At 38.4% G+C, this 25,522-nt stretch overlaps 1 protein-coding gene across 4 annotated transcripts in view; it reads left to right on the plus strand.

Annotated features, from left to right (window-relative positions):
* MYO5A (myosin VA) overlaps window positions 1-25,522 on the plus strand; it is a 197,176-nt gene that overhangs the window by 83,546 nt on the left and 88,108 nt on the right. For all 4 annotated transcript variants that reach the window (XM_015097035.4, XM_015097038.4, XM_015097039.4 and 1 more), the window contains exons 5-10: window positions 6,758-6,914; window positions 13,017-13,160; window positions 16,233-16,314; window positions 16,941-17,048; window positions 19,082-19,188; window positions 25,104-25,369. In XM_015097035.4, the coding sequence (XP_014952521.1) occupies window positions 6,758-6,914; window positions 13,017-13,160; window positions 16,233-16,314; window positions 16,941-17,048; window positions 19,082-19,188; window positions 25,104-25,369 (864 nt within the window). The remainder of the gene's footprint in view (window positions 1-6,757; window positions 6,915-13,016; window positions 13,161-16,232; window positions 16,315-16,940; window positions 17,049-19,081; window positions 19,189-25,103; window positions 25,370-25,522) is intronic.

The raw sequence follows: 25,522 nt of genomic DNA on the forward strand, positions 1-25,522 counted from the left end.
CTGTTAGTAATTAGGAGCTACCATTTTTTTTTTTTTTTTGAGCTACCATGTTTAGAAATATACTGTGTGCCAAGCATAAGGTCAGGCATGTTACCTCTAATTTCATTATACCCTTGGAAGCAAACATCATCACCCCTGCTTTACAAATGAGGAAACTGAGGAAAGTAAATTTCAGACCATTGTGCTAATAGTATCTGGGAACTGAGGTTTGAATCCGGCTCTGAGTCTTCAAAGCCTATCTTCTGTGTTGTTTAATTTTCTTACTTCCAATTACATGACCCTATTTATATATATCCATTACTGGAAAAAACAGGCTATTTCTTTTGTGGCATCTTTACATTAATTTCACAGGCTCTATAGAAATGGCAACCCACTCCAGTACTCTTGCCTGGAAAATCCCATGGACTGAGGAGCCTGGTAGACTACAGTCCATGGGGTCACAAAGAGTCAGACACGACTGAGCGACTTCACTGCACATACTGATGAAGGGCTTCCCTGCTGGCTCACTGGTAATCTGCCTGCCAGTGCAGGATACATAAATTCAATCCCCGGGTTGGGAAGATCCCCTGGAGAAGGAAATGGCAACACACTCCAGTATTCTTGCCTGGGAAATTCCATGGACAGAGGAACCTGGAGGGCTACAGTCCGTGGGGTCACAGAAGAGTTGGACATGACTTGGCGACTACACAGTAACAACACACTGATGAAACAGGGAAGTCAAATTGACATGAGAAGAACTGACAGTCATATGACAGACTTCTCAGCAGGAATTGGGTATATCTCTAAGAAACACTTGTTTCCATTTCCTGAGTAATCTTTCTGCCTCTGTAGCCCAGCTTTCACTGATGCACCAGCACAGTCTTATAGCAAATATTTCTCCTTAAAAACTAATAGGATGTATTGTCTTATTTACTTATTATCTAGTAAGTTTTAGGGTTTAAATCTTTTCTTCTTGGGATTAATCAAAAGCAGAAATCTTGGAGAAACAGAGCAGAGCCTATCTTAATGCTTGGCAACAATAAAAATGTAGAAAACACCCTGTACCTTCTAACAAGAGAAATAGAGACTACAGTCTCAAGTAAAAGCTGTATCACAGTAAATACATAACTTTGGAAGAAAGCATTTTATTACACTAGCTTAATATTTGCCTTTTTTGTTTTATCAAGGGATTGAATAAGGGAGAAGCAATTAGATTGAGTGCCTGTAAAAAAATAAACCTCTAGATTTTGTTAGATTTTGTTTCATGAGAATATGTTCACTTATAAGGTAAAAGTTAGACCATGGCAACACCTGAGAATTAATACTGAGGTGAGTGGATATAGTAAATTGTATTCTGTGTGAGTCAGGCTGGCATTATTTAGTTTCCTCATTAATGACTTGGATATGAATGGAAGGTATGCTCATTAAGTTTGCAGAGAATGAGATGATGGTCTTGGAAATATGAATAGTATTCAGCATGAGCACAATAAACTAGAGAGATTATATTTTTAAACAGTAAAGTTCAGAAGGAAAGTGTGTAAAATAATACACATGATACAAAATGAAATCTTGATAGATGTAATCTAAGGAAAGGCTGGACAGACCAAACAGATACAGATTGAAGGAAAATAGACTAAAGTATAACATCTCTCTCTTACATCAACCCAGAGTGGACATTCTATCCTTGAATAATTTAGTTCCTGGGGTTTCAGGTGCTTCTCCATAGTTTTATTCTGTTGCCTTTTCCCGTACAACCTTGTTTCTCGTTATTATTATATATGAGTCAATTCAGGCATCACCTTCTCTAGAAAGCATTTCCTGGCATCTCCTCCTCATATCTCCCTCTCCTTCTCCATGCTTTCATAAGATCCTGGGTAGACCTCTTTTCTTGTAATTGTTGTTGTCATTGTTTAGTCGCTAAGTCATGTCTGACTCTTTGCGACCTCATGGATGTGTAACCCATGTAACAGACTGCTCTGTCCATTGGGTTTCCCAGGCAAGAATACTGGCATGGGTTGCCATTTCCTCTCCAGGGGATCCTCCCAATCCAGGAATCTAAATTGCATCTCCTGCACCAGCAGGCAGATTCTTTAGCACTGAGCCACCAGGTCCACCATATTTTGACTGTACTTTTCAGTCTGTCTCAATAGGCCCTGACCATAGAGTCTTTTATCTTCATAAAGTGTTTGACATATTGTGACTACTCATTTTATTGTTTAATGAATGAATGAAGCAGTATTTTTGGGTGGTAGCTTTTGATTCACATTCTAGACTCTGGAAGTACCATTGACTAAACAGATCACAAGAGTTCACTTTTACTTCAGGGCACCCAGTACTCAGGCCATTTAGGATCATTGCAGAGACACTTGAGAGGACTGGCTAAGCCAGAAATCATAAATTCTCAGTTCCTGCAGCCTTAGGATGCTCCAGATTGATTTGTCCTTGATGAAGAATGGTAAATCTATATTCCTTAATTTGGTTTTATCAGGTCCTGGGAATGATATCTATATCCCAGTAGTAAATGAAGGGTCTTATAAGGACGCGAGCGCCTTAAGGATCAGCTAATCTAAATTTGGAAGAACAATAAATTATTATTTACGTATTTTTACACTTTCACTTTCAACATTCTAAAACTTAGAGCTCAAATAAGTAGAGTAGGATAGACTCTGATATTCACCTTAAAACCATAAAATTTTTTGTCCCTTATGTTTTTGGCTGTTTTCTCCCTATCTCTATTATACTTTTCCTATTTTTCCCTTTTCATGTCTTTATTATGTATTACCCTTCTTCTTTTAAGTCTCTAGTTGTCTTTCTTACTTCTACCTATCTCTGCTTTTGTCTCTTTTCGACATTTCATCCTGTGGCCACATATAGCTGAACAACATTTTAAAGATGACTGTATCACAGCAGATGGTGACTGCAGCCATGAAATTAAAAGACACTTACTCCTTGGAAGAAAAGTTGTGACCAACCTAGATAGCATATTGAAAAGCAGAGACATTACTTTGCCAACGAAGGTCCGTCTAGTCAAGGCTATGGTTTTTCCTGTGGTCATGTATGGATGCGAGAGTTGGACTGTGAAGAAGGCTGAGTGCTGAAGAATTGATACGTTTGAAGTGTGGTGTTGGAGAAGACTCTTGAGAGTCCCTTGGACTGTAAGGAGATCCAACCAGTCCATTCTGAAGGAGATCAGCCCTGGGATTTCTTTGGAAGGAATGATTCTAAAGCTGAAACTCCAGTACTTTGGCCACCTCATGTGAAGAGTTGACTCATTGCAAAAGACCCTGATGCTGGGAGGGATTGGGGGCAGGAGGAGAAGGGGACGACTGAGGATGAGATGTCTGGATGGCATCACCAACTCGATGGGCGTGAGTTTGAGTGAACTCTGGGAGTTGGTGATGGACAGGGAGGCCTGGCGTGCTGTGATTCATGGGGTCGCAGAGAGTCGGACACGACTGAGCGACTGAACTGAGCTGTGCATATTTTATACGCATTTCTATTTCCTGTTCTTCATTTAAAAGCAGGTAGAAAGAGCTTACATTTTTTTCTCTTTGTAGCCCTGTGTTGATTTGACCATCTCCGATTCAAGGGTCCTACAGAGAAGAAATGTTTGGCCATGTCAAACGTAGCCCTTTAAGACCATCTGAGCACCTGTTGGCCCGTCCTATTCCAATTGTACTTGGTCCCAGGAGTTTACCTGGCTTAAAGTTCAGGTTGTGGCATATCCAACATCTTAAAAATCAACTCTGGAGTTAAACTGTTAGTTTATAAGTATTAGTAGTTTAGAATTAAGAAGGACTTTGGGTGCTATTTAATCATTAAAATGAGGGAAACTGTGACCCAGAGAGGGTATGCAGTTGCTCAAAGTCATGAAATTGGTAAATGACAGGTCAAAGATCAGAGCCTGATTCAGAGAAATTTCTATAATGGAAGAGTGGTGCTTATTTATATACTGGAGTGCTCTACTCGTCTTGGGGAAGAAGAGAAGCCTTTGCCCAGAAGCAGGGGGATATAATAAATATTGGAGTCCCTTAAAAACTGCTGGGCATGTGGATCCTGGATCCTAAATCTCCTGGAAAAGAAAATGTATCTGGTGTGTGCTTGATATCACTGTGTGTTTGTGTGTATTTCTACAAATATGTGTGATCCATCTGATCAATCTCAACCTTGTCTCCTTTCAGAGTTCTCTTTTTCCCCATGGTATAGGAAAGGGCTTCTACATAATGAAGTTTAAATTTTTTGGTATAACATTTTATCACGCATGCGTGCATGCTTAGTTGCTCAGTCATGTCTGACTCTTTGCAATCCCATGAACTGTAGCCCACCAGGCTCCTTTGTCCATGGGATTTTCCAGGCAAGAATACTGCAGTGAGGGTGCCATTTCTTTCTCCAGGGGATCTTCCCGACTCAAGGATCAAACCTGCGTCTCATGCATTGGCAGGTGGATTCTTTACCACTGAGCCACCTGGGAAGCCCCAACTTTATATCATAAAGACTTGAAATAGTATTTGAAAGGCAGTACAGTTTAGGATAAGAGTTCCCACTAATATTTCCTTTTCATCAGACTAGTGAAAGCCTCTTCACCTTGTTTATTGTTGGAAAGCATGCTGGGAGAATTTTGTCAAGGTAGCTGTCACACAGGGGATAGTGACAGAACTGATCATGCAGGAATTAAGAAGAGATAATTTGTCTAATTATATTATAGAAGGGAATCCAAAGACTGCCGATACTGTCCTTTGATTAATGTATCTGAGAACATGAAAATGTTCTAAATGACTGAAAAAGAGAAAGGTGGTACTGGTCCTACAACGAGAACTGGTTAAGAGTGATTTATCTTGAAATCATTTGTATAGAGGCAGTGAGAGTATCTGAGTCTAGAAATTCAAATAAAAAGGAATGAATTGATGACTGTGAGATTCAAGGATTTTTTTTAGAGATGATAATTATATGCAAGCTTTTACTGTTAAGTATTAAATATTCCTTAGTATGTCACCTCGGTCCTAATTTCCCCCATAGTATGGGAGTCAAAGTGTCAGAACAGGCTGTTTACCAGCCCTGGTAGTGTGATGCGAACTACTTAATCAGGCCTGAGTTGGATATTCCCATTGTACTTTTCAAATTTTCTAAAATAATGTGGTAACTCCCATTTCTCAACGAAAAAACAGCCTTTATCATAGAAAAATCTTTGTACTTTGGAAACTTATTATGAGTACTCTTGATTCTACCACTTTGGTGTCTCTTAAACCCACCTGCCTGTCTCAGTCAAGACCACCACAGTCTTTGTTCAGACTTTCATGCCTTTTCATCCGGACCCCCTGCCACTCATATCCACATTGCTGCCAGAGTGATTTTACTGATTGGATTGTTTATTTTCTGTTTAAAACCCTGAAGCAGCACTCTGTGACCTGTAGGTAAACTTCAACTTCCTTAACATCTCATGTAAGATCTTTGTGATCCACTTCTTACTAACCTCTGTGGCCTTATCTGTCATTACTTCATGTTCTAGCCAAATGTTCTCCTTTCCCTGGAATGTTTCTTTCCTAACTTCTTCCCTTGTTTTCTCTTACTCATCTTTCTAGACTTTGCTGGATCATCTCTAGGGAGCCTTTCTTGATCACCTCTTCTTAATACCTCATTACATTTATTATAGTCTTTAACTATTAGTTTGTCTTTCCTCTCAGACCATCAACCACTGGAGCATACAGATCATAGCTTTTTAAACTTGTATCCCTTGTATCTAGCACTATGTTTGGTGTGTAGCAGGTGTTTGCTAAATGCTTGTTGGATAAGTAAATCTCTTTTAAAAGACAAAAATGTCATCTTCTGTAGTGAAATAACTTCCCAATCTTGTGGTGTGTAGGATAGTTCCACTAAAAATCCCTAAGTCATCTTGTCTCTCTGTAAATTAAGGGCACAAAGGATACCACCTTTATGAACTTGTTCAGTTAATTTGATGGGTTGTAGCTGATTGCTAGTTTCATCTCAGGAAGTTTTAGTTCCTGCTTCTGTCCCAGTCAAAGTCATAGCCAAGGCAGATTTATTCCTAGACTCACTTTCACTCAGTGCACATTTACTAAGCATTTGTGATGTGTAGACTCTGGACTAGGTGCTGGACATTAACAGTATGGTAACATAGGTCCTTATCCTCAAAGAGATGTTAGTCTTATGAGCAAGTTCATCACCTAGAGTTTTGAGTCACTGTATGAGTGAATTAAAGATGTATGTAATAATAGATAGTCTTTGAGTTCTAACATATTTGAATGAATCAGCCAGCAAATGAACTGTTTATTCTCTGCTAATGAGGGTACTCTAGTAAGAACTGGAATTTGTGAGAGATACTACTTTATGGACTGTTAGCCAGTAGACAATTTGTCTTTTTAATTAAGTAGTATTTTCTTCTAAGTTCACTTGCTGTAACTCTTGTCTCTTCTGAAGGTGGTTGACAACAGTGCTGCAATATACAAAAATAATTTTGTTTATTAATAAAGTAATATATTGAGATATGTACACACAAAAAATTCAGACTGTTACAGATTCATTCTTAGATGCAATGCTCTCAAATTTAATGCTTGATATCTTCTTCTCCTTCTCTATTCATTGTTACTTGGTAAGTTGTTATTTTTATTAGGAAATGTTGTTCCTTGGGTTCCTTCTCACAATTTTGCATGTGTGAACGAGCAAGAACTCACCTTGGCTCATTGATGAGAACACAGAGAAAATGATGTTAATCACATTTAGAAGTGGGCAGTAATGTCAGTTACTCTTCTTTGTTTTACAGAGATGAACGAAATCAGTCCATCATTGTAAGCGGAGAGTCTGGGGCCGGAAAAACAGTCTCAGCTAAGTATGCCATGAGATACTTTGCAACAGTCAGTGGTTCTGCCAGTGAAGCCAATGTTGAGGAAAAGGTGTTGGCTTCCAACCCCATCATGGAGGTAAGACAGCAACAGCCACGGCCTTCCAACTGTATCCTCTCCATAAGAACCACACTGAAGAATTTGATTGAAACAGCCCATGTCAGAAAGTTTGGGACCTCCCAACCACTAAGAGTAGGAAAATACTGTTCCAGATATTAGTAAGAGATCTAGGAAAAGTAAAAATTCAGTAAAGTAGGCATTTTAAGTAAAGTCCAGCTATAAAGGATTCCACTGTATTCTATAAACCTGTGTTTTTAACCTACCACTACATTGTTGCCTCCAAGTAGCTGGCAATGGCACTTCTTTTCCTCAATTAATGGAGTTGTGTCTATTGCTGCTTGTACTGGAAGTATAAGCTGCTCCTTTCCCCCCACTCCTGAACTTATTTAAGCTCCTGCTGAAACGCAGGATTCACTATGCTCAAGCATGAATGAGTTTTAGTCTTCCTTTACCCACATTTTGTTTTCTGTATGTAGGCTAACATGTTTAGCTGTAACTTTTTATATTTTTCCAGGTAGAATTATAAACGTAAATCATGATTTTGGAAACATTTTTCTGCATGTTTCTGTCAAGCATATCACACAGTTTTAGATTAGAAAAAGAAATTTACTAATATAAATTCTTGAAAAAAGGAAGATCTGTGAAAAGATGTCCTCTTTCCCCCCTTTTGTTAATTTAACTTAAAAAAATTTTTTTTATAATGTTGTGTTGGTTTCTTCCATTTGGCAACATAAATCAGCCATAATTATATATACATCCTCTCCCTCCCTAGCCTCCATCCCATCCCCCCTTCCATCCCATCCTTCCAGGTCATCACAGAGCTCCAGACTGGGTTTCCTGTGCTACACAGCAACTTCTCACCAGCTATCCATCTTACACCCAATTGTGTATATATGTTGATGCTACTTTCTCCATTTGTCTCACTCTCTCTCTCCCCCAAGACCATTCTCTAATGGAGTCCATCTGTATCTCCATTCCTTCCTGCCAATAAATTCATTAATACCATTTTTTCAGATTCCCTATATATGTGTTAATATATTTGTTTTTCTCTTTCTGATTTACTTCGCTCTGTATAACAGGCTCTAGGTTCATCCAACTCACTAGAACTGACTCAAACTCATTGAAAAGATATCCTTTCAAAAGTAGACTATATAGACAAAGTAGCTATGCTCAGACCAAAGAAAACAGACCTTTTCATGTGAAAATTTGAGTATTTTAGGATTTGTAACTGGAGGATTATTTGTGTATTGATGTGATTTTAGGAAAGATACATTAAATGGAGAAAATAAGTCTCAGTAAATGGAGAGAAATGACTTTGGACATACAGAAACAAACTTTTTTTTTTTTTTTTTTTTTTTTACTAATAATGCTAGTCAGCATTCTTTATCCCTGTTTCTTTCCTTTTGTCAAGCCTTATTTGTCACCCAAACACAGATGGCGTTTAGAACTGGCCTGGTGCACCAGTGATACAAGTGGTTTTTGCACTAATCAGTCCAGAGGTAATTGTGCCTGGTGTGCAGTGCTATGTGTGACACTTTATTATAGTATGCTGTGACCCCTTGCCCACAGGGCTACCTTCTAGAGCAGCAGGACTTCTGTTCTTGGGATTGAGAAAATAAGAGATGCTGGGGACATTAAGAGCCTCCTGGACTGGGGGAGCTATGGAAAGAGAACTGGAAATGTTTTCTGAAATAGCATGTACAAGAGAAAACAGATGCTTATGTCAAAAGAAAGCAGTAAAGATCTTAAGAAAATATTAAGATTTTGAAAGAATTTAAACTATACAGATATAATGGTGGATCCTACTCATGTTACTATTGTGATAATATAGTCTGTATAGCCCATTTCTTGTTTTGGTTTAGATAACAGCAGGGATTTACTTTCTGTTGTTCTTTTTACTGTTTTTGATCATAACAACAAATTCTTGGTGTTCAACAGTAGTTTAGTCCATTCTTAGTCCCTAACATAAGAAGATACCAAAGTCCTGATTATGATGGCGTTAGGAAACCCCATCTCTTCTAGATTCAGATCATATAATAACATATAAGTCTGGAATGAAGCTTCTGGAATATGTCTAGTTGAATGAAATATTTTATGAAAATAACTACATCTTTTCCTATAACACAGATTTGTGTTATGTAGGAGTGATATTAAAAATTTGAAATGGCTACAGATACTACTTTTTAAATAAGGAATTTACCTCATTCGCTAGGAAGAACAAAAAAAGATAAAGACAGCAGTTACACATTTAAAAAATTAATTTATTAAAATGTTTAATGACAGCAGTTATGCTTAGCTGCTTCATTCTATAATATTGTTTAGTTTCTCTGCAGGAATTTGGATTAATAAAATTTATTAAAGAGATAACTACTTTTCAACAACTACAAATAAGGCCATTCCAGTTTGAAAGGTTAAAATGGAATATAGGGCTGAAAAATGGTGACAAAGGGTTTACAGTTACAGGAAGAAAACATAGGTAAAATATTGAATATGTGACCTAGAAAATTTGTAGCTTTTAAGCCTGCCTCGGGATTATGTCTCTGTATCAGAGCCCTTTACTGTGATGTCAAGAAAGGCATGTCTATGTCTCCAGTGATTACAGTCATCCCACACCTTGAACATTGTAGCCCAGTGACTTATGGGATTTGCACATTATCCTTTGGAAAGCCAGCAGCTCCTCATCCTCACCATAGACTCCTTTTGCAAAATACAAATGATGTACAGAGAAATACATGATTCTTTTTTGCTCAATTTTATGACATTTGCTTTTTTGCCCTTCTTATTTCCTAGAAATTTTTATCCTAAGATAGGGACCAGGAAAGTGATAGGGGCACACTGGGTCTTAATAGTTCTTTTTACTCTTTAATAAATTGTAGTTAAAGATTTCCATCTCCCTTTAGTAAAGAAGAATAATGCACTCAACATGTCATTGAAATCAGTAGTGAAATCAAGACCACAAAACTTCTTTCCTTTAACAATTTCTTGCTGATTGAAATGAAAATAGCATTAGGAAGGCTGTTATAAATACAGTACTTGTAAGGCTGATGAAATACTTAGGGGGAAAGGACAAAAGGCACTGTTTATATTCAGAACCTTGTTTCCATATTGGGTTAAAGGCTTAGAATCATATAGTTTTATTTTTGAAAGGGGTGCTACTGCTCATCTATTCTAGAAGCTGAAGCTGAATGGTTCTATGAAGACCTGCAAGACCTTGTAGAATTAACACCCAAAAAAGATGTCCTTCTCATCACAGGGGACTGGAATAGAAAAGTAGGAAGTCAAGAGAGTACTCTGTTACCTGTACTCCAGTTACTTGGAGTAACAGGCAAGTTTGGCCTTGGAGTACAAAATGAAGCAGGGTAAAGGCTGACAGAGTTTTGCCAAGAGAATGCACTGCTCTTAGCAAACACCCACTTCCAACAACACAAAAGATGAGTCTACCCATAGACATTACCAGATGTTCAATATTGAAATCAGGCTGATTATATTCTTTGTAGCTGAAGATGCAGAAGCTCTATACAGTCAGCAAAAACAAGACCTGGAGTTAACTGTGGCTCAGGTCATGAACCCCTTATTGCCAAATTCAGACTTAAATTGAAGAAGGTAGGGAAAACCACTAGGCCATTCATGTATGACCTAAATCAAATCCCTTATAGTTATAGAGTAGAAGTGACAAATAGATTCTAGGGATTAGATCTGATAGACAGAGTACCTGAAGAACTATGGACGGAGGTTCGTAACAATACAGGAGGTGGTGATCAAAACCATCCCCAAGAAAAAGAAATACAAAAAGGCAAAATGGTTGTCAGAGGAGGCCTTACAAATAGCTGAGAAAAGAGAAGCGAAAGGCAAAGCAGCTCCTTGGGCTTTGAAATCACTGCAAATGGTGTCTGCAGCCATGAAATGAAAAGACACTTGCTTCTTGGAAGAAAAGCTATGACAAACCTAGATAGCATATTAAAAAGCAGAGATGTTACTTTGCTGACAAATGTCTGTATAGTTAGAGCTATGGTTTTTCCAGTAGCCATGTAGAGATGTGAGAGTTGGACCATGAAGAAGGCTGAGCATCGAACAATTGATGATTTTGAACCGTGGTCTTGGAGAAGACTCTTGAGAGTCCCTTGGACTGCAAGGAGACCAAACCAGTCAATCTTAAAGGAAATCAATCCTGAATATTCATTAGAAGGACTGATGCTGAAGCTGAACATCCAGTACTTTGGCCATCTGATGCAAAGAGCCGACTCATTAGAAAAGACCCTGATGCCGGGGAAAGATTGAAGGCAGGAGCAGAAGGGGATGACAGAGGATGAGATGGTTGGATGGCATCACCAACTCAATGGACATGAGTTTGAGCAGGCTCTGGGGGATGGTGAAGGGCAGGGAAGTCTTCCATGTTGCAGTCCATGGGGTCGCAGAGTCTTACACAACTGAGCCACTGAACAGCTACTGCTTGTCTAGTCTAGTCAGTTAACACATGAGGATACTAATGCTCTTCAGAGGATTAAATGATGCAAGTTGGTGGTAGGGCCTGCTGTGATACCCAGATCTTTAGACCTGTATTTCATTTACTCCTCTACCATTCTTTGCTACATGTTCATATACCTTATACTCAAAGACAAAAGGATCTGTTTCACCCCTGGCAACGCGCTGCTCCTTCTCACAGAGTGTAGTGATTTTGGCAGGTCCACTCCACACTCTGAGGAGATCCAAGGGAGGTGACATGTGGAGGTTGGGATAGGAGTCAGGAGGGAGGAGAAGCTGTGGACCACCCTCTCCCAGCTTGTGTAGTTGATGGGGAAGGTGCTGAGGACAGTGCCCCGGAAGCATTCAGTGACTCTCACTGCTCTGCCGCTGCTACCACATGTAACTTCATCTGCTCTTTGACAGAGTGTGTTGTGTTGAAAGAAAACTTTGCATTGATCCATTAGTTTCATTTGCTAAACAAAATAAAATAATAGGAATATATGGAGACTTTTTGTTGTGTATTTTGTAGTGTCAAGTTTTGCTGGAAAAGTAGTTTCCAGCCATTCTTTCCATCTTTAATGTTAATCTTAGATTTAGCAGTGTTCTCATTGTCAGAACAGAATAGGATAATACCTGTCATATTTCAGAGACTAAACATATTTTCTTTGATTGATCAGAGATTCTAATGTGTTAACTTTTGTGGCTGTGCTACTACTCTTTTCATCACTTGTGCCTTTTTTTCCCTTATATTGCTTTCTTAATGCTGCAAAGCATTCTCATATCTTTCTGCTGCGGTTTCAGTGTACTAAGCCTAGTAGTCACAGGCTTTGCATAGGGAAAGATATTAATTATATGAAATTATCTAATTAAGTGTTTAATATATGCACTGTGTGAACCCTTGCTTTTCTAACTGTAGCATGCTTTTTGCTTTGCCTTGAAGGTAAAAATTATAGAAGCATGTCACCTAAATCAGAAGGCAGTGTGAATGCCATTTAAGTGTTTAAGATTGTATTAAAAATTTAGCATAAAGTTACATTCTCTACATTCTGTACCAGATGTCTTGCAAGTTAGATACCACTATCGAATTCAAAGCCAAATTTTACTGTGTCTGGTTTCTGAAAATTGCTTTGAATTGAGGGGGTAATTACTAACACTCCACTAATAAGCAATTCAGCTGAAACAAAGAGACCCTGAACACCAGGTCAATATTTCCAGGAAAATATTAATTTGTTTTAGCCAGGTTTTTACATGAAACAGACTGCATTTCAAGAAATCAAAAACCTAGTTATTTAACCTGGATGACTTGTGCCTAGGCAGCCCCTGGTCCCATCCGTTCTTTTCCTTTGCTGACATGAATGAGTGTATTCCATGCCTTCTTCCATGGTGAAGACCTCCCAACCGCTGGCCTCCTGTCTGCTGTTTCTGAAAATCACTTGTGTGAAAATAACAAGGCTGATACCGACTATTAGTATATACCTGTGTCATTGTGCAGTGACAAAGCATGCAGTTTGCAGGGGCAAAATTGGTTCTGTTTTTAAAAGAATCACTTTTAAAAAGTTGTGTTCACCTCTGTTCTGTCTCTCCCTGAACAAATCTGTTCATGTCAGGGCATGAATTGCACTTCTAAAACTGCATTTTTTTCCCCTTGTTTTTCAGTCCATTGGAAATGCTAAAACAACCAGGAATGATAATAGTAGCCGTTTCGGGAAGTATATTGAGATTGGTTTTGATAAGAGATATCGAATCATCGGTGCCAATATGAGAACTTACCTTTTAGAGAAATCCAGAGTGGTGTTCCAGGTAAGCCAGGCCAGTATACATACAGATTGCTGTATCATTCCAGAGCTCACTTTATTCCCAGATTCTCTTGAGCATGTTATGTCAGTATTACTACAAACTACATCTGGACAGAAACATGTGAAACAATGCCTGTCAGAGAATACCCCTTAGACTAATAGTCTTGGGACTGGACAGTGATTTAGGTTTAATGGTTTTTACTGTTTCCTCCAGACGCTTGTACGAAAAGATTAGTTAAGAAGAGGTGCTGATAGTTTAGTCTTGTCTGTCACATTTCCCAGTTGATAGGGAAGACATTGGTCTATGCTTCAGTGAGTTATAGCTTGAACTCAGTTCAAAAAAAATGTTCTTGACCTTTTTCTTTCCTTCTTTTCTTTCAGAATATGGTATTGTTTAGATAGAATGTTGGGAGTAAATAGATCCTCATAACTCACTTGTGAAGCACTGTCAGAGAACACACTTAAGTCTACGTATTGGTATAAGACTTTCATTCACAAATATGCTCCTAGTCCTTTTGAAGGAGGGAGTCGGGGTGGCTTCCAAGATCTCAGTTCCCCAACCTGGGATTGAACCCAGGCCTTGCAGTGAAAATCTGGAATCCTTCCCATCCCCAGGGAACTCCTGCTCTTACTCCTTTTTTATTTGTGAATGGGAAACACTATACATTACAACACTGACAGACATGTTTATGCTCCGGGAGTGTGGACTTACCGTTGGAAAACTCCTAGTATAGGATTCCGGGTGACCCACTGCAAACTGTGAGATGGGGTTCCTCTAGCTCCTTCACTGGATGCCTGCCTCATGGAGATTCCAGTAGCCCTGGCACTGCCATCTAGCTGAGTCTATAGTTTCCATCACACAAGTCTATTAAGGCTTAGAACGTGTGTAGGAAAAACATACTGAAAATCATGAGTTTGGGCAGCCTAGAACTATTCAGGCTTTGACTTTAGGGATGTGCCTGATTTGTGGCTACCTAAATGTAATACTGTGAACTGTGGTGTTGGAGAAGACTCTTGAGAGTCCCTTGGACTGAAAGGAGATCCAACCAGTCCATTCTAAAGGAGATCAGCCCTGGGTGTTCTTTGGAAGAAATGATGCTGAAGCTGAAACTCCAGTACTTTGGCCACCTCATGCGAAGAGTTGACTCATTGGAAAAGACTCTGATGCTGGGAGGGATTGAGGGCAGGAGAAGAAGGGGACGACAGAGGATGAGATGGCTGGATGGCATCACCAGCTCGATGGACGTGAGTCCAAAAAAACTCCAGGAGTTGGTGATGGACAGGGAGGCCTGGCGTGCTGCAATTCATGGGGTCGCAAGGAGTCGGACACGGCTGAGCAACCGAACTGAACTGAACTGAAATGTAATACCTGATTTGTATAGTAAAGCAATAGTTACCCTCCTCCATTGTTCTAATATCTAGATACACGCAGAACAGTGTTATTGTACACACATGTATGCTCGAATGGGTTAAAAAAATATTTAGTAGCCAAAAGAAACAATGGGGGAAATATGTGCTCTAAGAGAAGACTGAATCTAAATAGTACAAATTTGACTGACAGGTAGACAATGAAAGGGAAAATTGGTATGGTGACCAAAGGCTAGTAGTGGGGCCTGACCCTTCTTGTCTAGAAACTGTGAAGCAATTCTAGTTGTTCCCCAACCCTCAAGGCTATATAATATTGAGGATGTTTGGTTATATCAAAGTGAGTCAGACAGAGTGTACATATTTGATATTCCTTCATGTACAAACATGATCAAATCATTTCTGTAGATTCTTCAGCTTTTCTAGTTGTCTGTGTACTGAACCCCCTAAAATATTGCCTGAAAAGTGAAAGTGGTTCAGTCGTGTCCGACTCTTTGTGACCCCACGGACTCTACAGTTCATGGAATTCTCCAGGCCAGAATACTAGAATGGGTAGCCTTTCTCTTCTCCAGGGGATCTTCCCAACCCAGGGATCAAACCCAGGTCTCCTATATTACAGGCAGATTCTTTACCAGCTAAGCCACAGGGAAGCCCAAGAATACTGGAGTGGGTAGTCTATCCCTTTCCAGCGGATCTTCATGACCCAGGAATCAAACCGAGGTCTCCTGCATTGCAGGTGGATTCTTTACCAACTGAACTATGAGCGAAGCCCTCATATTGCCTATTCGTGCTTATAGTCATTGGTATATTGTTTGTTTGTTTAGGGTCTTCTGTCCATGTAATAAGTTTTCTTTACCAGACACCAGCCCCCATTATGCATGAAACCTGACCTTGGCCTTACTTGCTGTTTTCTTCTGTCAACTGAGTTCAGCTGGTAGAGAATCTGCCTGCAGTGCTGGAGACCTAGATTCAGTCCCTGGGTTGGGAAGATTCCCTGGAGAAGAGAAAGGCTACCCACTCCAGTATTCTGGCCTGGAGAATTCAATGTACTGTATAATCCATGGGTTCACAAAGAGCGGACACAACTGAGTGACTTTTACTTTCACCTTCTGTCAACTGAATACACTGCAGAATTCAGGAGTATGATGATAGAATATAAGAATTACATTTTGTATGAGCAGTATTATTACATTGTATTTTGAAAGTATATATGTGGAAGAAGGCAGTCAGAAAATACTAAGAAATGGTCTTAGAATTGTACACAATTTATTTTCTATCTGAAATATCTTTTTATTGACTTTTAAATATATAATCTAAATTGATATGGATGATGTAGTGCATTCATAGATTTCTTACAAACAAGTACAGTAGAGGGTCCGGTCTAAGATATGGGAAAGATGGGACTTTTTCCCCAGAGTGTTAGGAAGACCATGAATCTAAGAGGTACTGTGAGAAAATATGAGTATTGGGCCAACAGAGATTTTAGTTTCCCCAAAAGTCACTGATCTCATGACAGTGCCATATAGCAAGCTGTTTACTAGTTTAAAAAGCATAACTGTCATATATATTATGTTGAATGTGAACAACAGATACACTCACACAGGTGTACATAGTTAATAAATCACTTTTCAATAATCATATATATTAAACATAAAACTTTTCTGAGTTTTAGATTAAAATTCTCTAATTGAAAACTCTTCTTATTTCAAAGGCAGAAGAGGAGAGAAACTATCATATCTTCTATCAACTTTGTGCCTCAGCAAACCTACCTGAATTTAAAGCGCTGCGATTAGGTATGAATATGACATCAGATTTATTGTGCTGGTATTATCTTCTGTTTATTTCCAAGTTCATAACTTTACTTCTTAAAAAGGAGATTATCTTGTACTGAAATATTTATGGATGAAATAAGAGGTCTGCAGTTGGCCTTAAGATAACCCATGGGATGGATAAGGGGTAAGTGGCTGTATAAATGGAACAAGGTTAGTCTTGAGTTGATACTTGTTTAAGATGAGTGTGATGAGTACACAAGGGCTCATTATACTAGTTTCTCTACTTTTGTGTATGTTTGAAATTTGCCTTGTTTAAAAGGAAAGAAAATATAAAGGAGTTTATGTGGTAGAACCATATGAAGTCTCTGATGAAGAAAGCAGCAAAGTGTTTGAAGAAATTATCCTAGCATGTAGACTGAAATAACACATTTAGGAAAGGACTATTCACTTAAACTCTACAAACATTTTGCTCCATTATTTAATTTGAGTCTTGTATTAAAATGTAACTAAAAATACAGACAGTCAGACTCCAGACTCTATACAATTAATTATGCTTTCACTGCCTCTAAAGCAGAGTGGATATAAGGGTAGAAGTCAAGGCCTTTTCATAGACTGCAAATCTTTTAAAATTTTTCCCTTAATTGCAGGAGATGCAAATAACTTTCATTACACGAATCAAGGTGGCAGTCCTGTGATTGAAGGAGTAGATGATGCCAAGGAGATGGCACATACCAGGCAAGCCTGCACTTTGCTAGGTATGTAATCTTATCCTTGAATTCTTGGAAGCAATAGCTCTCTGACTCAAGCAACCTTTGATTTGGAATATTAGCTTAGCTTCATATTAAGTGGTGAAAATTTGGGGGAGATTTAGCTTTTTTTTTTTCAGATTTAACATTCTTCATAAAAAACATTTGGACATCAAATGGGCATGGAGTTTCTCTTGGGGATGATGGGAACTATACTGAAAATATGTTATGGTAATGATTGTACAACTTTGTAAAGTTACCCAAAACTTTTGAATTGCATACTTAAGATGAATGAGTTTTATGATATGCACATTATTCTTCAATAAAGCTATTTAAAACATACATTCAGGGCTTCAGAGGAAAGAGATGGGACTGCTTACTTAAATTTTTACAAAATCTCAAACATAGAGCTGAATGAAATGGGTCTCTATTCAGAAACTCATGTTTTATAGGATTTTTTTGTGTATTTGTTTTTTTCCATTTTGGGTATGTTTTTGAGGCCTGGAAATGTGGTTGAGCTGGCTTGGTGACAAAATAATGTATTACATGTAGTTTATTTGTTTCTGAAATGGCTCAGGTCACTGTTTTTGTTTCTAGATTTAAAAAATATATTGGATCCACATATAAATAAATTGACCTTTAGAAATGTAGTATACAACTTTTAGTGCTGAATTATTTATTTAAATCTTTCAGCATATGAATAACTCTAAAGTCATATATTGGTATTTTGAGGAGTAACCTGAGATGAGTTAATTTAATTTAAAAGTATTGCTAATCAGAGTACTCTTGTCTGGAAAATCCCTTGGACGGAGAAGCCTGGTAGGCTGCAGTCCATGGGGTCGCTAAGAGTCGGACACGACTGAGCGACTTCACTTTCACTTTTCACTTTCATGCATTGGAGAAGGACATGGCAACCCACTCCAGTATTCTTGCCTGCAGAATCCCAGGGACAGGGGAACCTGGTGGGCTTCTGTCTATGGGGTCGCACAGAGTAGGACGCGACTGAAGTGATTTAGCAGCAGCAGCAATCAGAGTATGATCCAGGACCACTATGGAGCTTGTAAAAATTTAGAATCTCAGACTTACTAAACTAGAATCTACATTTTAACCAGATCCATTGGTGATTCACATATGCATATTATAGTTTGAGAAACATTGCTTTACTTCCAGTGCTAACTCTGTTTATAAACAGAAAATTGTGAATTTGAAAAAGCCATAACGCAGGAGATGGTAGAAACATTCCTTGTAAAATGAACTCTGAATTACCTGTATGTGATTGCATTTTTGGAAATAATTTTAATTTTTTTACTTAAACATAATATATATCTAATATTTTGGAAAAATCTTACCTTATTGAAAAGTGAAGCCTCGTCTGGTAAAACACCAAGGGCTGACCTGCATTCTCATCCTGCCTGACCTTTCAGGTCCTGCTCTAGTTCTTTGTTTAGGTACTCACTTGTCAGGCTGGGGCATAGCACCAGCCTGAACATTTTTAATTGTGTGGTCTCTTTGAATTATGCTTGGTCTGTAGTTAAAAGAAGTGATTGAATAATTTGACTTAAAACAATCTTACTGAGCCACAACTTGCATTTAGAGTAGAGCTAAATAGTAGTGTTAGTAAGGTACTTAAATCGTGTGATGAATTTGTTTAGCACTTACCATGTGTCACACAGTGTGTTAACTTTACTAAGTGTAAATTCTCATTTAATGTTTACAAACTCCCTTTGAGATAGTCTCTAATGTCCCTGTGTCTCAAATCAGAAACTAGAAGGATGAAGGTGTCTGCCTGTGTGAGATGGCAGGTCAGGAGCAGAGCCCGGCTTCCAGCTGAGGTCTGTCTCACAAACCATAGTGCTAAAGTGCATCATGTATTAAGGTCAACAAAGGTGAAAGTGTTGTTAACTATGGCACATTATAATGTGTACAACATCTGGCAGTATTCAACTGTTAAAAATTAAACTCTTAAAAAGTTAAATTATCTGCTTTAATTGTTTAGTTCCTATTCTGAAATTAATCACTGTTCATTTACTCTGTTGTTTCAGGAATTAGTGAATCTTATCAGATGGGAATTTTCCGAATACTTGCTGGCATCCTACACTTAGGCAATGTTGTGTTTATGTCTCGAGATTCAGACAGCTGCACAATCCCTGTGAGTTCAGAGCAAGCTTCCTGTGATGACAGTTGATTTGTGTTTTAGTTTTGTTGATTCTTTATGGAAACAATGTGTTTGAAGTCTCTCTATTAACTAACATTAATAATTATCAGAGAGATAATTACTAGAAAGATACACTGTCTAGAGTAGAATTTTGAACCATCGATAAAGAAATGTGGATTCAGATCCCTGGTTCACAGTGATTGCTTGTGTGTGTGTGAGGGATAGGGGAGGAAAGAACTTGGGTATATGTGTGAGCTGTATAAACAGAGGTGGGAAATATTAGATGTGAAAGTTGGATGGTGAGTCTACAGTGAAGATCTTGTTTGGCCCATGACACACATACTAGAATTGATGTTTATTTGTCCTGTGGAATATGGATTAAAAGTTACTGAAGAAATTGTTAGCAGTGATTACTCCTGGGAAAAGGAATTAGATGACTGGAGAGATATGGTGTCTTCACTATGATTTACATATTCTTCCCCATGTAGAGATGACTACACACTGAGAATTAAAATCCAATTCATTTGTTTAAACTGTAATAAAACCTAATAGTCTCAGAATGTTCTCATCAGGCATTGTGATTTGCAGTATTTTCTGATCACCCCTATCAAAGATCACACACAATGCACACACTCACACATACATGTAGATAATTATTATTTGTTTTTTAACTTTGTTAAAATGGAGGCAGTTTTAATATTATTAACTCTTTTTTCATCTTGCTTCCTCAAAGATTATAATAGGAAACAATTCTGAGATTTATGTTTCACTCTTCAGACACCCAAGTTGATATTTGCAAATCTACATGTAGGTTAATTCATGTGACATAAATTTGGGTAAATTAGACTTTAGTTTTGAAATACATGTTTCAGCATCTCTGCCTGGGTTCAATCCCAGCTTTACTATTTATGCACTCTATGTTTTGGGGTGAGTTACTTAGCTTCTCTGAACCTTAGTTTCCTCATTTTTAAAATGAAAGAGTTTGTTTTTTACCAATTTTGGACTGGTTGCTCTGATCACACTTCATACTGGATAAATTATATTCTAAAAATATTTGTAATTAATACATAAGAACTTTAATAAATACATAAGAAATATTTTAATATATATATAAACTGAGTGAAAATAGGAACTCGGAACAGAGCAGAACCCTGAAGCATGGACTCACCTGAGAGGCGTTTGCTGAACCCAGTGACGTTGAGCTGTGGTTTTCATAGCCAAGTGGAGTGCGGAAGACAAAAAACAAAGCCTCAGACTCCTATAAACAGGGGAACAGGAAGGCAAACTTCTGCCTAAAGCTGAGACCCTAAATGAGGAACATGGTCACCACCTCCTCCAAGAGTACAAAGAAAAATCAAGTCTTTAAGCTAGGCGGGGGGGAAAGGGGAGGGCAAAAATAGTTCCCTAAAAATTTAGAGCAATGAGCTGCCCCTCATACTTATTTCCCAGTTTGTTTTCATAGTTCCTGGATGGTCCCCAATAGCAACATACACAAAACTTAGCTTAAATTGATCCTGGATTGGTAGTGCCCTGGATGCCTGACAGAAGCAAATGCAAACCCACCTTCAATCCAGGCCTCGACAGAGTCCCATGAGGAGAGTTACAAGAAATACTGACTCATAGTCAAAAATCTCAAATCTCGTGATACAACAAAATAGAAGGAGCTAGGCAAAACAACAGATAGCAGTCAAACCTACTAAGAAGGCTGAAAGAAATTAATAGCAGATTTGACACAACTGAATAGATAAGTGATAAGCTGAAAGACAGACATGAAGAAATGATCCAAAATGCAAGATGGGACCCACAGATGGAGCCCTTAACAATAGTTAAAAGAGATGAAGAATGGAGTAACAGAATCTAATTTTAATATAATGAGAATTTCTAAGGGAAAGAAAGAAGAGAATGAGGCAGACAAAATGTTTCAAGAGGTAATTACTAACAAATTTCAGAACCTGTGAAAATGACACTACACCACAGATTTGGAAAGGAGAAAAAATCCCAGATAGAATAAATAAAAAGAAACCCACCTCTAGGCTCACCATAATGCTACCACAGACAGAAAAATCTTGAAACACAAAGAAAGATAAGACATACTAGTGTTGAAAAAGTAGCAATTAAACTGATTGCTCACTTCCCAACAGCAATAATAGAAGTCAGAAAGCAGTGGACCATCTACAGTGTTCTAGAGTAAATAATTACCAACTTAGAATCATATATCCAGTAAAGATATCTTTTTAGAATGAGGAAAAGATAGATGTGTTTTTGGATAAATAGAAACTTGTGAGAATTTGTCACCAATAGGCCCTCACTAAAGGAAATATTAAAAGACATGGTTAAGACAGAAGGAAAGTGATCTGGATACAAGATCTAAAATTCCAGAGGGAATGGTGAATCAAAAAAATGGGCAAAATTGATTAATTAAAAGAATAATAATTATGAATTGAGCTTCCCAGGTGGCACTAGTGGTAAGAACCCACCTGCCAATGCAGGAGATGAGACATAAGAGATGCAGGTTCAGTCCCTGGGTCGGGAAGATCCCCTGGAGGAGGGCATGGCAGCCTACTCCAGTATTCTTGCCTGGAGAATCCCACGGACAGAGGAGCCTAGCAGGCTACAGTCCATAGGGTTGCACAGAGTCATACACAAATAGTGTATTGGGCCACAAAATACTTTTTACAAAAAACTCATTACAGAGGGAACGGTAGTAGAGAAACCTCACAGACATTCCTGTAACCAAGCAACCAGTCAGCATCACATGAGTTCTGACACAGCCTCCTGAGGAGGGCACCGCACGCTTCTCTAGTATTCTCACCAGAAAGGCATGCCGAACCTGATCATGAGGCAACGTCGTACAGAACCAAACTGAGGGGCACACTACCCTTCTAAAGTATCAAGTTCTCAAAAGACAAAACAAAATAAAAGAGTGAAGAGCTCCTCAAATTAACAGAGATTAATGAAATAAGATAACTAACTTCAATGTACAAACCTAGACTGGATCCTGGACCATACAAGTGGGATCCTGGTCCCTAACAACTCGATTCTCAGAGGACACTATTAGGTCAGTCAGTAAAATTTACTAGGTAATAGGGTTGTATCACTGCTAATTTTCTGATTTTATTCATTGTACTATAGTTATATAAGATAATTTTAGGAAAATACACAGTAGAGTATTCAGTACCAAAAGGGCATCATACTTGCAACATGCTCTCAAAAGACTCTGAAAAATAATATGTATGTAGACGTATGTGAAAGAGTGAGAGAGAAAGAGCAAACTTGGTAAAATGTTAATATTTAGGGAATCTGGGTGAAGAAAATACTTTGTACTTTTTTTGCAACTTTTCTATTAGTCTGAATTTAGTTTAAAATAAAAAGTTTAAAAAACTAAAGTGAAAAAAAACCCCAAAACTAAAGTGCATCACCAGCCCTTTCTTCTTCCCAAAAAGATAATAAAGTACTGGATAGCAAAGCTTGTAGATTGGGATTGAGTGTTTGGAGTTCATGTTATTTAATTACATTAAGATAACTAATGTATCAATTCTTCTATCATAAAAAGAGAAACAGAAAGTGAAGCTTTCAAACTAATAAAGACGAAAACGAACTTAAAAAATAATCCAAATATAGCAAGAAAGGGAGAGAAATTTTTAGAAAAGGAGGGACAAGTAAAGGCACAAAAAAGGTACTAATAGAAATAATTACAAACGAACCAATGTTTTAGTTAATATGGATTGTCAGACCAGTTTTAGAATTTAGGTATATACTTTTGAAAGAAACATTCCTGAAAAATAAAGGTACAGATAGTTTCAAAGTAAAAAGTTGAGAAAAGACACACCATAATAGCTAGAAGAAAACCTGGTAGAGCTGTATTGATACTGGACAATAGACTTTGAGGCCAAAAGCGGTACTAGAGATAGAGTCACTATGTACTGATAGAGATTTTTATTCACCAGGAAGATGTAATAGTTCTAAACTTGCGTGTACTTAATGATGTAGTCTCAAAGTATATAAAGCAAAAGATTACCACAAGAATAAAAAGAAAATCTGTCACAGTGGGATATTACTGACTTCTCTCAATTACTGATAGGTAAAGAAGTCTAAAAATTAGTTAAGTTATAGAAAATTTGAACCAAACAGTTAACAACGTTGCCCTCATAGAACAAAATGGTAGTACCATTCAAATAAAATGTTTAGAGTGCTGATCCACTTCTAAATGATGTCACACAATTCATATATAAATGAATGAAATAAGCTGCTTATTCAAGGGAGTTGATCCATGTTGATGGTGATGGTGCTGATTTGTGTCTGAAGTGATTACTTGGGAGGAGGGAACATGAAAGAAAAAAGGGACTGCTTCAGTGGGAAGGGTCAGGGGAGGAAGGTGTCAAGAGACCTAGGGTTTAATGACAATTCTGACATAAACTGGTGGTGTGCTTTTTGCCAAGCTAGTCTTTTGGATGTTATGTCCTAATTTGTCAATTAGAGATAGCAGTGTTCACCCTGCCTGTTCCTCAGGAATGTTATCAGATGCAATTGAAACATGTGAGTGAAGATGTTAAAAAATATAATGTACTAACATGAGTTAAATTAAATAAGTATTTTTAATTTATGAATACTTTGCATGCCTACTCATGCAAAACCTATGGAAGACATTGTAGGGGATACAGGGATCCCTATAGGTAAGGGGTTCCCAACCTCCAGGATCTAATGCCTGATGATCTGAGGTGGAGCTGATATGATAGTAACAGAAATAAAGTGCACAGGAAATATAATGAATGCTCTTGACGCATCCCCAAACCATTCCTCCACTCCACAATCCATGGAAAACTTGTCTTCTACAGAGTCAGTCCTTGGTGCCAAAAAGGTTGGAGATCCCTGCCATAGATGATGCAGGGGATCCTTAGATTAGAAACACTAGTCTAAGAAGCCACACAAATAACTATTGAAGTTGTCTGTTTATAACCTTTTAGTATCTCCACCTCACATCTCCCTGCCATTGGCCCTCATTGCTCTTAGAGGAAAGACCAGCCATGGAACAGCCTCTGGCTTCATCCCCTACATTATCTCCCTCACGTAGCTTCAATCCCTCACATCTCTGGTTTCCCTCCCACCACAGGACTTTTATACCAGATGTCCCCTCTACTTGGAAGACCCTTTCACCAAGTTAACCCCTTCTTATTCTTCAGATCTCAACTCCATTTCTCAAGGCCACTGTCTCCTGTCTCCCTGAATAGGGCACATTCCTTACACATGGAATCTTAGTATAGTGTCCTCCTTTGTAGTAATTTTAATTTTAGGGAGCAGTCATTTAGTTAATGTCCATTTCCCTTAGTGACTATAAGTTCTAGGAGGACAGGGTGAAAGCAAAAGTGTTAGTTGTTCAGTCATATACGACTCTTTGTGACTCTATGGATGGTAGCCCACCTCAGTCCATGGAATTCTCCAGGCAAGAATACTGGAGTGGGTAGCGAGTCCCTTCTCCAGGGGATCTTCTTGACACAGGAATCAAACCCGGGTCTCCTGCATTGTAGATGAATCCTTTTACTCTCTGAGCCACCAAGGAAGCCGGTACACATCTATTTTTTTCTGCTGGCATATAATATATTTGTAGATAAGCTGACTCATTCTCTGACTGACTAAATGAATGTGCCTGAAGATGAATGCAAATAAGTACAATAAAGAGACAAAGGAAGAGGTCATTTTTTGAAGTGAGTCCTAGAAGAGATTACAAAATGCTGCCTAGATTCTGGTTTGATGGATGGTTGTGATTATCACTGATCAGCTTCAGATGCTCTTGGTGTTTGTTGTAGCAGAGAAATTGTCAGGTTTAATTGTTACCTCTTTGTTAATATTTTTTTAGTAAATTCTTACTTGATTGATCTGGTCCTAGGAAATAACCCATTCTCTTTTGTCAGCCCAAGCATGAACCCCTCAGCATCTTCTGTGACCTCATGGGTGTGGCCTTTGAGGAGATGAGTCACTGGCTCTGCCATCGGAAGCTGGCCACTGCCACAGAGACGTACATCAAGCCCATCTCCAAGCTGCAGGCCACGAATGCCCGTGATGCACTGGCCAAGCACATCTATGCCAAGCTCTTTAACTGGATTGTAGATCATGTCAATCAGGCACTCCATTCTGCTGTCAAGCAGCATTCTTTTATCGGTGTGCTGGATATTTATGGGTGAGTGTATTTGGCTTAGTGGTCTGAGCATTTCTTTCTAGACATTATCTAGTAACTCCAAGTAGGCATTTGATTATGTCTGCTACTGGTGAGCTAAAGGGAAAATTAGAAGACAGTTTTTTAAAGCCTAGTTTCATTTGCTAGTTTGCCTAC

This window comes from Ovis aries, chromosome 7, assembly GCF_016772045.2.
Source record: "Ovis aries strain OAR_USU_Benz2616 breed Rambouillet chromosome 7, ARS-UI_Ramb_v3.0, whole genome shotgun sequence".
Lineage (NCBI taxonomy): Eukaryota > Metazoa > Chordata > Mammalia > Artiodactyla > Bovidae > Ovis > Ovis aries.